Genomic DNA, 12,787 nt, shown 5'->3' with positions numbered 1-12,787 from the left:
CAAAACAAGTCCTTGGCTAGCTAACAGTCAACTGACAAGCTAGCTAACTAGTTTTTAGACATGCCTTGCAAAAGTATTCATCCTTCTTGGCGTTTTTCCTATTTTGTTGCATTACAACCTGTCATTTTAAATGGATTTTAATTTGGATTTCATGTGATGGACATACACAAAATAGTCAATTGGTGAAGTGAAATGAAAAAAGTAACTTGTTTCAAAAACTTCTAAAAAATTAATAACGGAAAAGTGGTGTGCATATGTATTCACCCCCTTTGCTATGAAGCCCCTAAATATGATCTGGTGCAACCAATTACCTTCAGAAGTCACATAATTAGTTAAATAAAGTCCACCTGTGTGCAATCTGTGTCACATGATCAGTCTATATATATATGTCTATATATATATATATATATATATATATATATATATATATATATATATATATATATATATATATATATATATATATATATATATATATATATATATATATATATACCTGTTCTGAAAGGCCCCAGAGTCTGCAACGCCACTAAGCAAGCGGCACCATGAAGACCAAGGAACTCTCCAAACAGCAAGCCGCACCGGCACCATGAAGACCAAGGAACTCTCCAAACAGGTCAGGGACAGATCAGGGTTGGGTTATAAAAAAATATCAGAAACTTTGAACATCCCATGGAGCACCATTTTTAAATCCATTATTAAAAAATTGAAAGAATATGTCACCACAACAAACCTGCTCACCAAAACTCACGGACCAAGCAAGGAGGGCATTAATCAGAGAGGCAACAAAGAGACCAAAGATTACCCTGAAGGAGTTGCAAAGCTCCACAGCGGAGATTGGAGTATCTGTCCATAGGACCACTTTAAGCCGTACACTCCACAGAGCTGGGCTTTACAGAAGAGTGGCCAGAAAAAAGCCATTGCTTAAAGAAAAAAATAAGCAAACACGTTTGTTGTTCGCCAAAAGGCATGTGGTAGACTCCCCAAACATATGGAAGAAGGTACTCTGGTCAGATGAGACAAAAATTGAGCTTTTTGGCCATCAAGGAAAACGCTATGTCTGGCGCAAACCCAACACCTCTCATCACCTCGAACGCCATGTTTTTCATCGGCAGGGACTGGGAAACAGGTCAGAATTGAAGGAATGATGGATGGCGCTAAATACAGGGAAATTCCTGAAGGAAACCTGTTTCATTCTTCCAGAGATTTGAGACTGGGATGGAGGTTCACCTTCCAGCAGGACAATGACCCTAAGCATACTGCTAAAGCTACACTTGAGTGGTTTAAGGGGAAACATTTCAATGTCTTGGAATGGCCTAGTCAAAGCCCAAAGATTGCTGTACACCAGCGGAACCCATCCAACTTGAAGGAGCTGGAGCAGTTTTGCCTTGAAGAATGGGCAAAAATCCCAGTGGCTAGATGTACCAAGCTCATAGACATACCAAGAGACTTGCAGCTGTAATTGCTGCAAAAGGTGGCTCTACGAAGTATTGACTTTGAGGGGGGTGAATATTTATGCACGCTCAAGTTCTGTTTTGTCTTATTTCTTGTTTGTTTCACAATTTAAAAAAATACTTTGCATCTTCAAAGTGGTAGGCATGTTGTGTAGATGAAATGATACAAAAATACATTTTAATTCCAGGTTGTAAGGCAACAAAATAGGACAAATGCCAAGGGGGATGATTACTTTCGCAAGCCCCTGTATTAACCAACTAGCTAGCACATTATCCACATTACCCCCACCCCCCAGAGGCTCTATTTCTATGTAATTTTCTATCCTAGAGAGGAAATGCACATTTAGGTTCCACCTCCAAAGAATGACTACTTACGTTGCGTTTATTTTTGTTCAGTGTAGATAAGGTTAGCATGCTAGCTAGCTGCACTGGCAGCTGTTAGTGTCCTATTTGTTGATGTTTATCAACTCCACGTGGAAATTCCCACACCCAATTTGTGAATATGTACATGCATCAATTGACTATTTTAGAGAGTTACAGTTCATATAAAGAAATCAGTCAATTGAAAAATAAATTAGGCCCTAATCTATGGATTTCACATGACTGGGAATACATATATTGTGTACAGATCCTTGCGACATGGGGCTGTGCATTATCATGCTAAAACATAAGGTGATGGAGGAAGATGAATGGCACGAAAATGGGCCATGGTATCGTCACGGTATCTCCTGTGCATTCAAATTGCCATTGATAAAATGCAATTGTGTTCGTTGTCCGTAGCTTATGCATGCCCATACCATACCGCTACCATGGGATACTCTGTTCACAATGTTGACATCCGCAAACCGCTCACCCACACGACGCCATACATGCAGTCTACCATCTGTGAAGAGCACACTTCTCCAGCGTGCCAGTGGCCATCGAAGGTGAGCATTTGCCCAGTGAAATCGGTTACGACGCCGAACTGCAGTCAGGACAAGACCCTGGTGTGGACGGCGAGCATGCAGATGAGCTTCCTTGAGAATGTTTCTGACAGTTTGTGCAGAAGTTCTTCGGTTGTGCAAACCCACAGTTTCATCAGCTGTCCGGTTGGCTGGTCTCAGACCATCCCGCAGGTGAAGAAGCTGGATGTGGAGGTCCTGGGCTGGCGTGGTTACACGTGGTCTGCGGTTGTAAGGCTGGTTGGACGTACTGCCAAATTCTCTAAAACGATGTTGGCTTATGGTAGAGAAATTAACATTCCATTCTCTGGCAACAGCTCTGATGGACATTTCTGCAGTCACTGCGATGCAGTGGTCTAAGGCACTGCATCGCAGTGCTAGCTGTGCCACTAGAGATCCTGGTTCGAGTCCAGGCTCTGCCGGCCGCGACCGGGAGACCCATGGGCGGTGCACAATTGGTCCAGCGTCGTCCCAGGTAGGGGAGGGTTTGGCCGGCAGGGATGTGGGTTCGTTTCCCACGGGGGGCCAGTATGAGAAAAATAAAATAAAAAAAATGTATGCATTCACTAATTGTAAGTCGCTCTGGATAAGAGCGTCTGCTAAATGACTAAAATGTAAATGCTCCCTCAACATGATCTGTGGCATTGTTGTTTGACAAAACTGCACATTTTAGTGGCCTTTTATTGCCTCCAGCACAAGGTGCACCTGTGTAATGGTCATGCTGTTTAATCAGCAGCTTGATGTGACATACCTGTAAGGTGAATGGATTATTTTGGCAAAGGAGAAATGCTCACTAACAGGGACCTAACAAATTTGTGCACAACATTTGAGAGACGCTTTATGTGTGTATGGAAAATGTATTCAATCTTTTATTTTGGGACCAACACTTTACATGTAGCTAATATCAGCTTCTTTTTTTTTTTTTTACTACATCATATTGAAAAGATTAGCCAGCTGGTTGTGGAGCTGGATTTATTTAAGTAGATTTAGGGAAAACTAAATCACAGATAGGCCAGTGGTTTCCATCTTTGACTTTGCCATCTATTATCTAAAGTTTCGGCATCTTCCATAAATTGCGGCAATGAATCCGCCATAGAAATAGTTACAAATAATAAGATGAGGCTCCGGTAATATGGCTAACTATTGAAAGATCGCTTATGTGTATTTCTACATTTTAATGAACACAGTGTAACCTTTGGTAGGTAGGCTGCAGCCAGGCTTCAGCTGCGGTGCAGCAAAGTCAAGTAAGCTGGTTCTCACTGGGGAAGTGAAATGATAGGCTACAATGACCTTGCTGATGGTCATGCACGCTGCAAATGACATGTAACAAAGTTCCTTGAATTATTTATTTTGCGGATGCTTTTTCGTTATCTGGATAGACACTTGTGGTTTCTAGCTAACGTTACACCAATTAGCGTGAAGTGAATTCAAACTTTAGTGGTCAAAACCATTCATCTTGGGGCGACGGGGGGAGCGGTTTAGCAAAATGCTATCTTGTCACGCAATTAAACCATTTATAAAATTGTCACTTTTTATTTTATTCTTTATATAGACTGGCTCAAATAAGTGAACATTGACAAATTATCAAATGGATTATGATAATCTTCTGGTGAAAGAAGTGGTGCAAAAACATACGTTTGCACCCCCTATTTTTAATTTGCTCCATTGCTCAGGCGGCCAAGTGGACACAAGGCTGTTTAGCTCATCTCAGTCGCGAAGAGGAGTAACTTTCCAGCTGTTTCTGATTTAATAAACAATGCCGTGCTGGTGTGTGGTAACATTCTAGGCTGAAAATAATGTTTACAGTGCCGTGAAAAAGTATTTGCCCCCTTTCTGATTTTCTCTATTTTTGATACTGAATGTTATCAGATCTTCAACCAAAACCTAATATTAGGTAAAGAACCTGAGTTTACAAATAACACAATTATACTTATTGTATTTATTAACAAAGTTATGCAACACCTAATTTCCTTGTGTGAAAAAGTAATTGCCCCCTTACTCAATAACTGGGTTTGGAGTCCCATTTTTCTCGGGTCCATGCATGTAAACACCATACAAATTGCCTGAAATAATTGTACACATTCAAACCAGGTGATGAACGGAAAGGCAGTTGCAGATGGTCTACCTTGTATTATCTTTTGAGGTAGAGGATGCTTCTCAAAGTTGAGAAGCACACTATGCTGTATGACCCCAGCAACCTCCAATACAGATACTGTTTTGTAAGAGATACTGTATATAATGACGAGATTCTTGTCTCCGCTCTAACAATGGGAGTGGTTGTCACAAAGGCAGGAAGGCAGGCGGTCTGTTTACCGCTGCATTCGCACATGGACAGATTGACGGGAGTGGACCCTCTCGCTTCGCCTCTTCCTCAACAAAATCAATTGATGTGCATTTGTTCTGCCCTGCAAAGTGCAGTTAGCTAGCCAACTACTTTTCAATTGTTGATTTAATGAACAAGGTTAATGAATTGATTGCAGATGGTTGCATGAATGTTATTTTTGATATGAGAAATATGGTTGTCATATAGGCTACCCATATTGGACCCAAAGTCAATAGATTCCTGGCATGAGACTGCATGCTACTGATTCTGCTTCCACATCTGTTTACGTCTCTGGTATAGCAGGTAAAATTACTGCGCTCACGTCCTGTTCACGGTTTGCGCGTGTGTAATCCCGGTGTAGCTCCTCTATTACCCCCCTCCTGAAAAAAGGACATGAAATCGCATTTATGCTTAATTAAGTTTGTAGGCTACACCAGACGAGGGCGATTGTCGCTGATCAAGGAGGGGGAAGATTCAGTGGCGCACTGCTACATAAAAATAAATGTATATATATATTTCAATTGGATTTGAGTATGACCACATTTCTAGTGATTTTAAAATATATATTATATTTGAAGTGAATTTACTTAAACTTAAGGATGTAGTGGTTGAGGGAAACTGTACTCCAATAGAATGCTCTCTTCACTTTTCTCAGGGATTCTATTGTAGCACGCGTTCAACTGGGCACAACATTGTGGAATGTTTAGATTGAAACATGTAGTATGTATGTAGAACAAACATTTCTCTGAATAGGGGTCAGCTCTGTTAATGACATTTTCTTTCTGCAACGTTTGCTTTAAGGGCCCTACACACCCTACACAGAGCGACGAATCGTTGTATATGGTCCGTTCCAAAATTATAGCCATAGGGACTCGACTCCTGACTCAACCATTGGTGACTTAGATTTGGACTTGAGCACAGGGGACTTGGGACTCGATTCGGACATAAGGTTTAGTGACTCGATTACATCACTGGGCCGCTTGTCAGAGAGGAAGAAGTGATCTCTTGTCTTTGTTGTTGTGAGTGGCAGGGGGAGGGGCTTGGTGTGTAAATGGGAAGGGGCACACAGCACTGAAGCAGCGACGGAAACGAGGCCATGAAGACAACATTAGAACAAGTGGACAAACGCTAATAAAAACAAAGTTGTATTGTTAATTCTTGCGATACAGGTATTTGGAATATCTCACTAAAACAGTCATCCGATATTGCCCAGCCCTAGTATTCCTCCAGACAGTGACCACTTAATGTATTAGGCCTCGTCTCAGTCCCTAGTGCAGAGTTTCCCAAACTCTGTCCTGGGGACCCCAAGGGGTGCACATTTTGGTTGTTGCCTTAGCACTACACAGCTGATTCAAATAATCAAAGCTTGATGCAGTGTTAATTTCGTCAATGGAAATAGTGACAAATATTTGTCTAACACCTATTTTTCAGTGGCAATTGACGAGACTATAAAGTGCATTCGGAAAGTATTCAGAACCCTTATCACATTTTGTTACGTTACAGCCTTATTCTAAAATTGACTAAATAAATACAAATGATCATTAATCTACACAATACCCCATAATGACAAAGTGAAAACAGGTTTACACATTTTTGCACATTTTATTCAAAATACAAAACTTACATTTTACATAAGTATTCAGACCCATTGCTATGAGACTTGAAATTGAGCTCAGCTCATCCTGTTTCCATTGATCATCCTTGATGTTTCTACAACTTGATTGGAGTCCACCTGTGGTATATTCAATTGATTGGACATGATTTGGAAAGGCACACACCTGTCTATATAAGGTCCCACAGTTGACAGTGCATGTCAGAGAAAAAACCAAGCCATGAGGTCGAAGGAATTGTCCGTAGAGTTCCGAGATAGGATTGTGTCAAGGTACAGATCTGGGCAAGTGTACAAAAACAATTCTGCAGCGTTGAAGGTCCCCAAGAGCACATTGGCCTCCATCATTCTTAAATGGAAGAAGTTTGGAACCACCAAGACACTTCCTAGAGCTGGCTGCCCGGCCAAACCTGACAATCGGGGGAGAAGGGCCTTGGTCAGGGAGGTGACCAAGAACCCAATGGTCACTCTGACAGAGCTCCAGAGTTCCTCTGTGGAAATGGGAGAACCTTCCAGAAGGACAACCATCTCTGCAGCACTCCATCAATCAGGCCTTTATGGTAGTGGCCAGACAGAAGCCACTCCCCAGTAAAAGGCACATGACAGCCCACTTGGAGATTGCCAAAAGGAACCTATAGACTCTCAGACCATGAGAAACAAGATTATCTGGTCTGATGAGACCAAAATTGAACTTTATGGCCTGAATGCCAAGTGTCACGTCTGGAGAAGACCTGGCACCATCCTTACGGTGAAGCATGGTGGTGGCAGCATCATGCTGTGGGGATGTCTTTCAGTGGCAGGGACTGGGAGACTAGTCAGGATCGAGGGAAAGATGAACGGTGCAAAGTACTGTGAGATCCTTGATGAAAATCTGCTCCAGAGCGCTCAGGATCTCGGACTGGGGCAAAGGTTAACTTTCCAACAGGACAACGACCCTAAGCACACAAACAAGACAACGCAGGAGTGGCTTCGGGACAAGTCTCTGAATGTCCTCGAGTGGCCCAGCCAGAGCCCGGACATGAACCCGATCGAACATCTCTGGAGAGACCTGAAAATAGCTGTGCAGCGACGCTCCCCATCCAACCTGACAGAGCTTGTGAGGATCTGCAGTGAAGAATGGGAGAAACTCCCCAAATACAGGTGTAAATACTAGTGTGATACCCAAGAAGACTCTAGGCTGTAATCGCTGCCAAAGGTGCTTCAACAAAGTATTGAGTAAAGGGTCTGAATACTTATGTAAATGCATTTCAGTATTTTTTTAAAATACATTTGCAAAAATTACTAAACCTGTTTTTGCTTTGTCATTATGGGGTATTGTGTGTAGATTGAGGGAATAATCAATCAATTTTAGAATAAGTCTAAGGTAACAAAATGTGGAAAAGGTCAGTCTGAATAGTTTCTGGATGCACTGTAAACTGACTAAATAGACCCATAATCTTTTCATTTCAGTTGACTAAAACGAGACGACAAAATGCTCTGTGAATTAAATCTGACTAAGTGGACTGGATAAGACTTTTTGGAGAAATTGAGAGCTTTTCAAAAGTATTAGCAGCACAGATGCGCAGTGCAGTTCTGTTCAGCAGTGGGAAGGACACGTCACACCTGGCAAACAGCCTACATGAACTGGCGATCTGCGGTGGCGAAAGCGATGAGTGTGGACAGACCAGCAGACAGCCTCCGCTCTAGCTCCACCTCCGATTATACACATTGTGCAGGCGACACTCTTGCTTCACCTTAGCTAACCAGTCCCACCAGCCTTCTAGTTAGCTGTCATTTGCCTGGTTATGAAACACTGCTTTACAAAATTAAAAACAATAGCAGCATTGAATGTAATAGTAAAACAGTCTCGCTATGTTTTTCTCTCCCTTGAGTAGGCTGTCTTTTTTAAAATTTGTAGTCTCGCTCAACCCCACACATTTCCTACTGCATTTCATATACAGGTTTTGTAGCCAAGTCTAATTCAAAAGACATGACCCATAATACAGGCGCTACGTTTTTGTCTTTCGATTGTCCATTGGCGGGCCACATTTTGCATTCATAAAGCATATCGCGGGCTGCTCTAAAACTAGGCTACTTGCCGACCGAACCGTTAAACATTTGTTTAGGCTACACCTTGTTCACTGATATTACATCATTAGCTAGCTATAGCTACATTACGTTGGCACAGAACGAAAGGAAAAGGGATAGCAAACAATTTATTGATTAAATTCCTCTTGCCAGTACGCTGTAGGCTACCCTCCTGTAGGTTTTCGCTCCAACCCCAGTTGTAACCAACCTTATTCAGTTTATCAACGAGCTAATTCTTAGAATCGGGTGCGCTAGATTATTGTTGGTAGCTCTCCAGGAACAGGGTTGGCGAGCCCTGCTATAGGCTCACTGGGTAAATAACTTTATTTTGAGTTTATTTTGGACTCAGTGACTCAGTCTTGAGCGCATGGACCAGGACTCGAGCACTTGGACTCAGACTTCAGCCATAGGGACTCGAGACTCGACTCGTGACTCCACCATTGGTGACTCGGATTTGGAATTGCGCACGGGGACTTGAAATTCGATTCAGACTTGAGGTTTAGTGACTGGATTACATCACTGGGCAAAACGGTCAATAGTCATTAGCCCTCGTTCTACTTTTGGAAATCAATGTGGCTGCGGCGTCTTTAGAACGTTGATAACAATGGCAATGACGCAACTGAAACGACTTTGAGGCACCATCTGGTGATTGCCTCTCTCTCTCCCCCCTCTGTTTGTTTTTGTATTTAATGTGCAGTATCTATGTAGGCTGAATTAGGAATTTACATGGGCAGATAATTCTAATATAATATATAATTTTGTTTAATTTATGCTGTTGGTAAGAGAATATGATATTATGCAGAAAAATGTTGGTAGGACAAGGCTATGTATGGAAGTCGTTAATTTGTTTACTATAGGTTAATGAGCCAATACAAATTATGTGACTAAAATGGCCCATTGTTTGTCATGTTGATAATAACTAGACTAAATCATTATTCAAATTACAAATGTGACAAATTTTGTCATTTTGACTAAAATATCATTAAGGCTAGACTAAATCTAAAAAAATAAATAATAATGCCAAAATGAACACTAGCTTAATGATTAGTTGATTATTTAAATCATCTGTGTAGTGCTAGGGCAAAAAACTAAACGCCCTAGTGGCTAACTCAGTAAGTCTGCCCTCCTGTGGCCATTTTTTCATCTTCCCACTACTCCATCCTCAGGTAATGTGACCTTTTCTGCACTCTTTGTTTATTTAGTAGTAGTATTAATTCTGTTTACTATGCTCCACTACTTTGCCTTCTCACATCCACTTGACTGTCTGTCTACACTTTATAGCAGTGTTGCTCAATGTGTATCCTTGGGACCCACTGTGAATGCTGGGTTTTGGATACTTCTTAGGCTGTGTTTACACAGGCAGCCCAATTCTGATATTTTTATAAAAATTTGGTATTTTTCAGATCAGCTTTGAAAAATATTTGATGTGTGAAGATCTGATGTGATTTGGTCAAAAGACGCAGCCTTCGTATATCTGCTTGATTCATGAAAGCAATTTAAGCCACTGAATAGGGTTGCAAAGCTACTGGTAATTTACCAAAGTTACTGGAATCTTCAGTAAATTTGCCAATGATTACAATCTATGGTAATCTGTCATTTATGCTTGAATAACTTTTAAAAATGTACTATTTTTATCTGTCTCTATTGTCCATTTTAGTTTCTAGTGAATAGACCATATGGTTGAAGAGAAAATAGCCTAATTAATAAAAAATGCCATTATTTCAATTAACTCTGAAACTCTTCCAACTATAAATAAGTCAACTGCCACCAGTTTGGCGCCAAAACATTTACAACAAAGACCTATACAGTGAATTAAGTTATATTTCATGCAGAAACCCTCATATTAAACACCAATGGTATTCACTTAGTTGATTGTTTAAATTTAGGATACTGTTGTATAGCTTTGTCATTCTATTTTGTATTTAAAAATGATCATTATTCTTTTATATTTTACATGTGAAGAGGCCCAGAGATAATTAGACAACTGTGATAATCTGAAGTACTCAAAAAGGCCACTAGGTATCATCTGATAATATTCCCCCAAAAACATGCTGGTAATTTACTGGTAAACTTTGAAAGTTTCCAGGAATATACCCTCCCTTTGCAACCCTACCACTGAAGATTTCCCATTTTTAGAAATATCCAGTTATATTTTGAGGGTAACACTACTCCAACCCTCAGTCATATTAGGCTACGTAATACTATCATAATCATAATAAGAAACCGTCATGACTGCTAGCAAACTGGCTTAATTAATTATTGGGGGTAAAGTCAGTTGTCATAAGCTCACAACGGCTGATTATGACAGTGTTCTTTAGCCCTTATGACAGAGACCTCCATTAAAGTGGAACCTAGGGATGCTTGGTGTGTTCCTCTGTGAATCCAGATGAAGTGTAAATATGAACCTCTCCCTCTCCAGAGAGACTGGCCAATGCCAAGGAGGAGAACCTCAAGATCCATGCCACCCTGGACCAGACTCTGCAGGACCTCAACAGCTTCTGAGAACCCCCAGATGGACCAAAAACCACCTTCCTCCACTTATCCCTCAGCCGACCTTTTCTTTCTGCCCCTCTCTTTCAGTCTCATTTCTCCCCACTCTGCTGTCACGGAGGGTAGGAAAAATCCCCACTGGAGGGTGCCAAAACCACTATTTACAATGACACCTTTATTCTCAACAGCATTGATTGTTCTTGTTAAACTTTCAGTGTTCTTCAATGTGACATCTTCCGGAAGCTCTTGCCTTTATCCATTGGAATTGTGTTTAATAGGAGAACTCTGTCGTACTTGTGTGGTCTGTTATTCTATCTTCTCCTTGTTTAAATGAGTCTAGCATGACTGCCTTTAAGGATTTATTGCCAAGTTAACAAGAACATGGTCAGTCCACTCACCCATAGAATAGTCCATTCAAAAAATGGGGAAACTGGCCACGTGACTTTTTTTTTACCAGCCATTTACTACAAGGGATTATTCATTTCTGACTCCTGTCCTGCTGTTGTATACCCTGGCCTGGTTATATTTTGTTCCCTAGCTCCTTCCCCCTAACTCCTGAATGTTCACAGATCTGAAAGGACTGAAGAGGGGTAAGCAAGATCAAATCAAATCAAATCAAATCAAATTTTATTGGTCACATGCGCCGAATACAACAGGTGCAGACATTACAGTGAAATGCTTACTTACAGCCCTTAACCAACAGTGCATTTATTTTAAACAAAAAAGTAAGAATAAAACAACAACAAAAAAGTGTTGAGAAAAAAAGAGCAGAAGTAAAAATAAAGTGACAGTAGGGAGGCTATATATACAATAGAATAAAGTGACAGTAGGGAGGCTATATATACAGGGGGATAAGCTCCACTTGGTCTATCAGAGGGATGGGCCATCGCCACATTGCTTAGGCCTATGCAGTCCTTTCTGATTAGTTAACACCAAAAAGGGTTAGTGGATAGGGTCCAGAATGGAACTGGGCCTCGCTTTCTGTCCTCCTATATCCCTCCCTTTGCCTACTTTACACCAATATGGTTTGGGACCAAAACCACATTTGGTGGTCTGTATTGATGACATCCAAGATTTATCATGTGATCAAGTTTGTTGTTTTTGTTTAGTGTTTTTCCTATTCCTTAGGGATATGTATCATTTGTTTATGTGCATGATATTTTGCCTTATGTATGTGTTTTCTCCTACTGAAACCATAGCCACTATCACAAGACAATGCTGCACTTGTATAACACTAATTATTTGGCCTCTTTGGCTGCGTTTACACAGGCAGCCCAATCCTGATATTTATTCCACTAATTGGTCTTTTGACCAATCACAACAGATATTTTCATATTGGCTCTTTTTCCGAGCTGATCTGATTGGTCAAAATACCAATTAGTGGGGAAAATATCAGACTTGGGCTGCCTGTGTAAACATAGCCTTTTTAGTTTGACAGGTTTATGGTGAGATTGTTAGGTTAAATTAATGGCTATCACCTTGCCAGTATCATGCCAATTATAGAAAATGGGTGGGAGATCCAATCAGTGTGATGCAAAACCTATACATTTTAGTAGGGGATTTAAAAACTAAAACACAATTAAGAACTCAATGTTTTAACTGGAAACTCACTTTGTGTATAACCACTTTGTTTCTGTCTTGTTCCATTGTAATGGCTTTTTGTTGTTGAATAAAGACCAAGATTTTTACTGCCATACAAAACTGTCATTTTCATTTGAAGCTAGATTCTCCTCTAGAGTGCAATTCACTGCTATGTACAGTGAGGGAAAAAAGTATTAGATCCCCTGCTGATTTTGTACATTTGCCCACTGACAAAGACATGATCAGTCTGTAATTTTAATGGTAGGTTTATTTGAACAGTGAGAGACAGATTAACAACAAAAAAATCCAGAAAAATGTTATT

General features: G+C 40.6%; 1 protein-coding gene across 5 annotated transcripts in view; it reads left to right on the top strand.

Moving 5' to 3' along the window:
• LOC311111838 (uncharacterized protein) overlaps nt 1-12,579 on the top strand; it is a gene marked incomplete at its 5' end in the record, with an annotated part of 37,592 nt that extends 25,013 nt beyond the window's left edge. For 4 of the 5 annotated variants that reach the window (XM_084154738.1, XM_084154737.1, XM_084154736.1 and 1 more), the window contains one exon: nt 10,814-12,579. In XM_084154738.1, coding sequence (XP_084010864.1) covers nt 10,814-10,896 — 83 coding nt within the window. In that variant the 3' untranslated portion in view covers nt 10,897-12,579. The remainder of the gene's footprint in view (nt 1-10,813) is intronic. The other variant, XR_014610797.1, reaches the window with a different exon arrangement.
• Nucleotides 12,580-12,787: the final 208 nt, after the last annotated feature.

The sequence above is a fragment of the Coregonus lavaretus genome, assembly GCF_964263955.1.
Source record: "Coregonus lavaretus genome assembly, chromosome: 3".
Taxonomy (NCBI): domain Eukaryota; kingdom Metazoa; phylum Chordata; class Actinopteri; order Salmoniformes; family Salmonidae; genus Coregonus; species Coregonus lavaretus.
This window is presented reverse-complemented; position numbering and strand designations above follow the sequence as displayed.